At 45.3% G+C, this 8,986-nt stretch overlaps 1 protein-coding gene across 1 annotated transcript in view; it reads right to left on the bottom strand.

Annotated features, from left to right (window-relative positions):
* Window positions 1–8,986, bottom strand: part of FANK1 (fibronectin type III and ankyrin repeat domains 1) — a 69,687-nt gene continuing 60,701 nt past the window's right edge. The window contains exons 7-11 of the mRNA XM_023533787.1: window positions 3,844–4,009; window positions 1,097–1,240; window positions 517–594; window positions 371–415; window positions 1–254 (exon numbers count right to left, since the gene is read on the bottom strand). Coding sequence (XP_023389555.1) covers window positions 108–254; window positions 371–415; window positions 517–594; window positions 1,097–1,240; window positions 3,844–4,009 — 580 coding nt within the window. The 3' untranslated portion in view covers window positions 1–107. The remainder of the gene's footprint in view (window positions 255–370; window positions 416–516; window positions 595–1,096; window positions 1,241–3,843; window positions 4,010–8,986) is intronic.

Below are 8,986 nucleotides of genomic sequence, written 5' to 3'. Positions count from 1 at the left end.
TTAGGTAAAAAGATCTATTTCAAAGAGGGGAACGGTTGTGTGTTACAAAAGTCACCATGAATCTTCAACTAAATAAATAAATGCACAGCCCTCAAAGAGGCAGCGTTTCATCTCTCCAGTTCTACGGTCACGTTTTGCTCTGTGTCCCTTGGCCTCCGGAGAGAAGCTGTGCCCGGGTCAGCAGACAGAGAGCAACGGCGACTTCTCAGGCATCTGCTGTCTCTTTTCTTTTCTTCCAGTAAGGAGACTACGTTCTAGATAAACAAAAACAGGTGAATGTAATCCCAGGGTTTGGACTGCTTTACTTTTTTTTTTTTTTTTTCCCAAGTACTATAAAATGAGCCTGGAAATGCAGAAAAAACATCCCAACCTGTCTGTCAAAAACTCTGGCCATTTCGAGGACGCCCTTGCCGAACTGAAAGAGAAAACAACAGGAATTATGTGATTTATGTAAACGCATGTGTGTTTCTTCTTCTACTCCGGGGAAAAGCTTTAAGGAGAGATTGAGTTATTTACCTCGTTTTTTACACTTGCATCTGCCCCTTTCTCGAGAAGTAACTGGACCAACTCTTCGTGATTATTTAACACGGCCACCTAAAAAAACAGAAGCCAGGGCGTGTGAGTGCCCAACTCCCTCCCACACAGGGCGTGGGCAGAACACCCGCCCAGCACTGCCCGCAGAGGGCAGAGGGCCCGGTGACTCTGCACGACAGGCATGTGTACACTTGCTCTGTGGCGGTGACAACTGCAGGGACGACAAACGGAACCTGCCTTTCTGCACACCAAGCGACATGAGAAATGCTAGTCTGGGAGAGTCCGGGGAGCAGAGCTTTCTCTGTAAGAGCAGATCTGTTTTGGTCCTGCAATGGCCTTGGGGGCTGCGGTTGGAATTATTAAAGAAATAATTGTAAAAATGGCAGCAAAAATATTATGGTGACATCATCATGCCTCTCCTAACAGGCCGGAGGGGAATCCACATATGACCAAAACCCGGGGCTCACACGGCCAATGAGCTCCCGAGAAGTGCCTGACTGTACAGGAAGCCCCGCCCTCACGCCTCACGTGCCGCCAGGCTGCTGTCTGGACTAAGGCCTACCATGAGCGGTGTCTTTCCATCTTTATCTTTCACATTCACGTTGGCTCCAGCTTCGATGAGCAGGGACGCTGCCTTCTGGTTTCCTGAGACCGCGGAGACTCTCATGAGTGGGGTCCAGCTTGAGCCGGTGTCCACCGCGTCCACCTGTTAGGCCACAGGAAGACTGTCTTAGGCTAGCCTCTTTCCCTTCACGCGCTCATCAGAAGCTTGTAAAGAAATATTTACTAGCCCGAAGTCCCCTCATTTAAATCTAGGCCTCGTAAGAGTTGGCTGGACTATGCCATCGAAGCCTCACTTACATGCAGTGAGAAGCTGTGTTAGGGTCACTTTAGAGTGGCCGAGGGGCCCCAGGCCTCCCCTCTGGCATCTGCATCCACATTTTGTTCAAATGGAAAAAAGACAAGCTAGAAAAATGAGTTAAGCATCATCACCTTACTCTCGGCTCCATGTGAACCCACTACCGCCTGCTGTCAGGCCTGCCTTTCCTCGCCTGCTTTTAAATAAGAGTGTATTTTACTTACTTTGAGATATCTTTGTTAGCAGCTTCAAATCCTTTATGGAACAATACAGTAGTGTACACACACACCCTTATACTTATCAACACGTCTTAGTTTTAAGCAGGAGATCTACAGGTAAATAAATAGAAAGCAACCGGATCTATTACACGAATTCGGACCTGAAAAGTTAGCCACCTAACAGCTACTCCAAAACATTGTTTGCCTAGTAGTCAGCTGGCCATTTCCTAAGAATCTGCTCTGCGTAGAGATCTCTCCATTCGGTGCTTTAAAAGATGTATTTTAGAATAAGAAAATGTGAACGCTGAACGCTCCGATTCCAAGCAGACTGGACACGCCTGCGCACATTCATCCAGTTACAGATGACTTGGTGCCTGCAGCGTCGGTGAAACGTCCGAACGGGACAGCGAGGAGCTGCGGTGGGTCCCTGGGACCCCTCGGGCCGTCTGTGTGTGAGATCACCCACTGCGACACCCTGAGGATTTGCAGTTCTCCGTCATGCAAAGAACTGCCTTTGGGCAGCGAGCTTCCGCGTATTTAAGCAATAATAAAATAATCACTTCCTATTACATGGTGCTTTATGCCGTTTGTCAAGGCACATGGACACGCATTTTCTCCTTCAGTCCTGAGGGTTAAACAGCGGTAGGTGTTTTCATCCCGTTTACGAGTGATTGAACCGAGCCTGAGCACCGTAACACCTTTCCTGAGGGCGTGGCTCACGGAATGCAGAAACGGGTCCCCCGCTTGTCAGTCACTCTCAGTATGAAACGGTTATATTTGAGAAGAGGGGCAGCGACACCCTGTGGGCTCTCAAGCTGTCCCACCATCTTCCGGAGCAACAGGGACCCTCTGCCAAGAACATGTAGGGGCTCGTACTGACATCATCCGCCTGCCACCTGCCGGCCACACAGAAGTCTTCGGTGGACACAGTCCTGCAGCTCCAGTGCCTCAGAAGATGGGATCTGCCCCAGAGAAGCGTGTTCACCTCTGAAGCCCAGAGAGCCTCCATTTCCCAAACTGCAGTATTTAAATGTTCGTGGCAGAGGCCTGGCCCTCTTTCAGCAAAGATCAACCCTCGTTTTCAGCTACAGATTTTTACTTGGGTCCAAAGCATGGGCAGAGTTCACCCTAAACCCAACAAGCAGAACACGGCCATCTCTACCGCACAAGGCAGGTGGGCCGACCCTACCCCGAGGCCCACGGGCTCGTCCTCCTGGACTTTTGTGCATGTTTCTAAAACAAAGCCAGAAATGTAATAAAAAGGAATTATGTGAATGACACATTTCCCCTGCGAGGGGCCCTTGGCTCAGTCCCCTAAACACAGCGGCAGAAGTCAGTGACTTCCCAGAACTCGAGCCTCGCTTGCCCTCCGTCCCGCCTCGGAGACAATCTAGAACAGATCGGCTAATGTCTTCGGGACACGTGACTCTTCTCAGTGTGAGTTTATTTTCCAGGTCATCGGTTTAACTTCTCAGTACTCTACGCCATCCGGCAGTCATAATTAGGATGGCATTTTTTGCTCCATTCCTTATTTCCATGGCTTGAACTTTTTATTTGACTTCTTGAAGTCTTGAACTAAAGTTTTCAGAATTATCAGCGGTTACCATAATCGAGCTAATTCTACTTTCCCATCTTCAGAAGACCAAACTCCACTTGTTTGCTGAACCAAATTGGTACCAGAAGCAGACCAACGTGCCTGCTTCCCAGTAAAGACACGGAGAGCTGAAATCTTCTATTCTTGATACAGTTAGCTTTCTCTTTGGAAGTTTTCCGTAATGACAAACTTTTAAAGCAAACCAAGGATAAAAATAATCTAATTCTAAAAGCAACGAGAAGTATTTTGGCTGCAAGGGTCCCTAACGTGGCGTGTCTCCTGCACCCACGACTCTGGTGCGGGAGCTGCTCAGCAAAGCGCTGTCGAGAGATCGATGGAGAGAGAACCGAGGGAATGAACGAGGCGGGTAGGGAGCGTGAGGATCAGGTCTGGCTCTGGGTTGAGCACTGTTTCTTTCTTCCTACACGACGAGATGAACCTCCGCGGCCGCCTGAAGCCTCACTACCATGTCAATTCTACGACTGCCTTTCTACCCACGGCTTCAGGAGCCTTCTCTCTGAGAAGCCAGAGAGCCCCCTCCGGCATGTCCAAGTTCAGCTGAGGGCCCCGCTTCTCGCAGGCCCCGTGGGACAGCTTTCCAGGTTCCTAACAAGCGTGTGGTTCGCAGGGACCCGTACCTCACAGCCGTCCTTTATCATCCACTCGATCACGTCGCAGTGGCCTCCGTCCGCAGCCCAGTGCAGAGCCGTGCAGCCTCCTAGGTCTCTCGTCTCCCAGGAGGCACCGTGTCTTCGGAGATACTTCACCACGTCTAGGTGCCCCGCATAGCATGCGAGCATCAAACTGCAACGCACAGAAGAAGCATTTGGCTCTATGAGTCCGGTCGCCAAACTCAGGTCCGCGTTCTACCCTACCTGGCGTCACCCAGGAAAGCCATCCTAATTTGAATGGAAAGGCCATGAAAAGTATTCATATAAAATGTATATGTCCACGAACTGGTGAATGGCCAGATAAAGTGTAGTATATCCACACAGCAGAATATTATTTGGTCATAAAAAGAAAATGGATTACTGATGTATACTCCAACAGAGGTGAACCTTAAAACTCTATGCTAATAAAAGCCAGACACGGAATGCCACGTGTTATATGATCCCATTGATATGAAATGTCCAGATTAGGCAAGTCCGTGGGGACAGAACAGGTGAGGACTTGCCACGGACTGAGGGTAGAGGGAATGGGAGTTGACTACTGATGAGTACGGGGCCTCTCTGGGCTGATGAAATGTTCTGGAATTACACTGCAGAGGCAGTCGCACGATTTTGTTAATATATTTTAGAATGCTGAACTGTACATTGTAAAGGAGTGAATTTTATGGCATATAAAATAAATCTCAGTAAAAAAAAATAATAATCACTGTAATTGAATAAGATATTGGATTTTAAAACATCCACCGGTTCATGATGATATTCGAAAAAGAGAAAGGGGAAAAAAAATACTCATTTGACACCGAATTATTAAACCAATTCCTTACTCTAAATATTGGTATTTAAAGAAAACAAACATTTACTCTGCAGATATACAATGAAACGCAGTCCCGTCCCAGCTGAGGAGGAACAGCTCTGAGATCGCCAGCTAATGAATATAACAGGAATCACGGAATTAGAAAATCACTTTCTAACTGAAACCAATTAAATAATTGATTCGGGCGAGAATCATCGGTGGCCGCTAATATGATCGAATGACAGATTGCTGGCGAACAGGACAGTCGCACGGTGCTGAGCACTATGCCCCAGACCGCTTTCTAACCGGGCGGCTGTAGCCTCACAGGGGAGATTCAGCTGTGGCGCCCTAAACGAAAGATCGAGCCCGGAACCAGGACTGCGTCACGGACCTCCCGCTGGGTGCGTCCTGCCGTCACCACACCCGTCCCGAGTGTTCTTGCTAAAAATGTGAGCCTGAACCTGAGCAAACCTTTAAACCCGATTTCAACTTTACGGGGAATAAAAGGAGGAACGAACAAATTAAACGCCTCCTCAACTAGGAGGCAATTAGGCGGATAAATTACACGGGCATTCGCCTTCTGGACGATAATTGGTCTCATCTCCTCAAGAAGTCATGGCTATCGGGAAAACAATGTTTTTAAGGACAGAAGACCAGTCTAGAAAAAAAAGACCAAAGACACAGAACAGCCAGGAGCAAGGTGTGGCCTGTTGACTGTACTATTCCATTAATGTTTATAAATGTTTGAGATTCTCACAATAAAGCGTTGGGGTGAGGGGTATGTGGGGAGGGAGTCACCCCAGCAGGAAGCAGTACCACGTCTCCGTGCCACAGAACGTCCAGCGCTGAGCCCCAAGCCCGGGCCGGGCTGGAAGGGGGCCGGTGGTCCTCAGCACTGTGCCCTCACACAGGCCTTCACGTCCTGGAGACCCGCACAGGGGTGGCCCTCTACCTGCCAGGTTCACGGTGCTCTCCAGGAAGCCTACATCAGTTCCCGCTTCTCTCACCTGTCCTGAAAGCATCTCTTTGACTCGCCCTATACCGACAACTGCTATCGGTTTTTTAACAGACAGTATAATAGGTGAAATTTTTTTTTTAATTTTATTATTAGCAGGGCTAAACATTTTTCACTTTAATTTTTAATTCATTCTGCTATGAATCGTCTTTTTGTACAAGTTGCTTTTTCTACTGTGTACAGTTTTTTGGGTGTAAATGTATTTTCTACATATTAAAGGTGCCAGTCATTTGTCTACGTTTGTAAATCTTTCCCCAGATGGTCCTTAACTCTGTAATTAAGTTTTTGGAAATGTGTAATGTATTCTTAATCTTTTTCTTAGTGATTTCTTCTAATCCTTTTGTCTTTCACATCATAAGATCAGATAGATATATGACTGCGTTTTCCAGTGGTTTTCTACAGTTTCGTTTTTTACATTTAATTCTTAATTTATCTGGAATGTATTTTGGTGCATGCTCTAAGGCCGGGATTTGACTTAATTTTTTTTCTCCAAACAGCCTATTCTTCCAACGTCTTCCTCATTGGTCTGTGTCGCTCCTCTCGTCACGTATTAATTTCTAATGTACACAGAGATCTGTTTGAGGATTTATATTCCACTCTATCCTTTTTCCAATATTTTGTACTGGTATCATTCTACTTTAATTACTTATAACTTCATGAGGTATGTCAATAACGATCAAAGCAAGTCCTTCCACATTCTTCTTTGACAAAGTTCTAGTAGCTAGCATCACCTAGCTGTTCCCTCAGGTAAATTATAGAATCTTTTTGAAAAGTTCCCAAGAAAAATTCCATTTGAGGCTATAATGAACCTACAATTTGGGAAAAACTGAAAATTTTATAATATTTGATCTTGCCATCCTGGCATACACGTCCCTATTTTTTAAATCTTTATCTTGTCAGTAAATTTTTATAGGTTTTTTTATACAAATGTCTTACTTTTCTTAGATATTTTGTTTTTTATTCTACTTTGTTTCATCTATTATATTTATTAACCAGTCATTGCCACTATTTAAGAAAATGTGTTTCTTTATGTTTCAGCTGGCCATTTTACTGAACCTCCTTATTAAGTATTTGAACGTTGGTTCTCTTGGGTTCTGCAGGAAAGGAACCATACTTCTTACCCTATTTCATATCTTACTGAGCTGATCAGCCTTCCAAAATACCAGCCACGAAACAGCAACACATAATTTGTAGTTACCATACGCCAGGCACCCTTTAAGCATTTTTTATATATGAGCTGAGTGTTCTCAAGTCTAGAAGTACTTCTATCATCCCTCTTTTATAGATGGGGAAATTGAGGTGTAGAGGGGTGAAATCACCCGCCCAAGGTCACACCCCCGTCCACAGGGGAATCAGGATCTGACATCAAGCTATCTGGCTCTCGACCGCTCTCCTGGGCTTCGTTACTAATTTTTCAAAGGAATCCGTCGACACTAAGGATGACGCCGGGTGGTCATCTGAGATGATAGACAACTTTGTATGGTGCCATCGAAGGGTTCGCATGCTCGGCGGAGGCTGGACCTCCCGCAGGACACTGTCTCTAGGATGAAAGTATCCTGCACTTAAGTAAGATACGTGCACACATGCACACACACATACACACACAGGTCTGCACCTTCGGTCTACTGATGGAAAGTATTATAGGGAATTTCCTAGTACCAGACACCCTTACCCGCCTGTGCGATCCTCTCAGTTGGGATGGAAGAGATATATAAATGTCTTCATATGCAGACATGCAAATAACTTTCGTCCTCTCTCAGATTTTAGCAGTAAGAGTATCCTCTGTAGCTTTCCAGCTTCCTCTCTGTTCCGATAAGTTTCAAGGTTTTTCTCAGTACCTAGAAAATCTGATCGAGCTCACTCGTAAAACAGCCACGCCACAGAGCTTGTATTGGAGGTAATCCTTTAAGAGATTTTCTAATTTTTCCTATGAATACTGGTTATTTCAGATTTTCTGCTTCTTGGGTTGGTTTTGCTGGTGTAAATTTTCTCAGAAAAAGTACCCATTTCAATGAAATTATCAAATCTATTTTAGATGCAAATGCACCATTTTCTTTTTATGTTTAAATTTCCTCCATAATTACTGTTATGTAACCTTTCAATTTTCTAATTTTTCTTTCTTCTTAAATTTACAAGAAACTGGTCTGTTTTACTGTACAGTTTCTTCTTTAAGAGGTAGCTCTTATACTTCTCAATCCTTATTTTTTAATTAATTTCTATTTTTAAGTCTTTCTTCTTTCTACCTCAAGTAATTTTTTTCTTTTTATTTTTCTTTTAAAATTGGTGTTACTCTTTTCAACGTTTTTGAGTTATAGCTTAGCTCCAAAATTACCTAGGACTCGTTGAGAAACTGTTGCTTAAATTTACAAGTGATTTTTTTAAATGTTATCATTCAAAATCTGTTCCTGTGTGTGTCCAGAGAACAGCATAAATGGGCTTTCTGATCTTAGACACTGATGTTTCCTTTGTGACCCACCATTTACGGTGTTTTGCAGTTTGCAGTGCACAAACCTTTGATCTGTGCACAGTGTCACGTGACTCTTAGCTTTGCATTTTGATCACTATTCCGCCCAAGCGCCAAGCACAGAGCCTATAGTCACCCAAAAATGCTGGTTGATTTAAATTAATTAAGCGAACCTCAGCAGTAGCTTGGTGATGATGTTTAAGCCTTTCTAAAACATGCCTGCATCTCTAGTATAGGTTTCCGAGCATCGTGCTCGTCTCGTACACTCCCGTGACACGCTCGGCCCCCCACCCCCGGCACTCTCGGGTGCCAATTTTGTCGTTGCCATCGGCTGCTTTGGAAACAATAGCAACTTAGCACAGTGAAGCAGAACTCAGTGACAGCCCACAGGACATAAAAGTGCCCAGCACAGAGCGGGTGACAACTGTGGTGACGGCCACTGGTTACGGAGCACGCGGCATGTGCTAGGCACTTACAGAGGGGAGGTGTACACATCAGAACAGAGAACCCATAAATACTCCACTAAATGAGGGGACAAACGAATAAGCCAGGTGCCGTTGTCGCCATCTTTCCTGTGGGAACCGGTCCTTGACCCTCTGTACTGTCAAAAGGAGCGATTGAATATTTGCATGAAATCAGAACCTTTGGGCACAAGCCTAGTAAAACAGGTATGGGAACAGTTAGGGCACATTGCAGCCACCCACCTGTCCTTGCCACTTCCGTTCTTCAGATTCACATCCGTGCCGTTAGAGATGAGGATTTTCACAAGCCTAGAGCAAACACATTTAAACGTAGCCGAGTAAGTAGCTTCGATGAGTAGGAACTCCCAATGATCCAGTAA

The sequence above is a fragment of the Pteropus vampyrus genome, unplaced genomic scaffold, assembly GCF_000151845.1.
Source record: "Pteropus vampyrus isolate Shadow unplaced genomic scaffold, Pvam_2.0 Scaffold111, whole genome shotgun sequence".
In the NCBI taxonomy this organism is placed as follows: Eukaryota; Metazoa; Chordata; class Mammalia; order Chiroptera; family Pteropodidae; genus Pteropus; species Pteropus vampyrus.
This window is presented reverse-complemented; position numbering and strand designations above follow the sequence as displayed.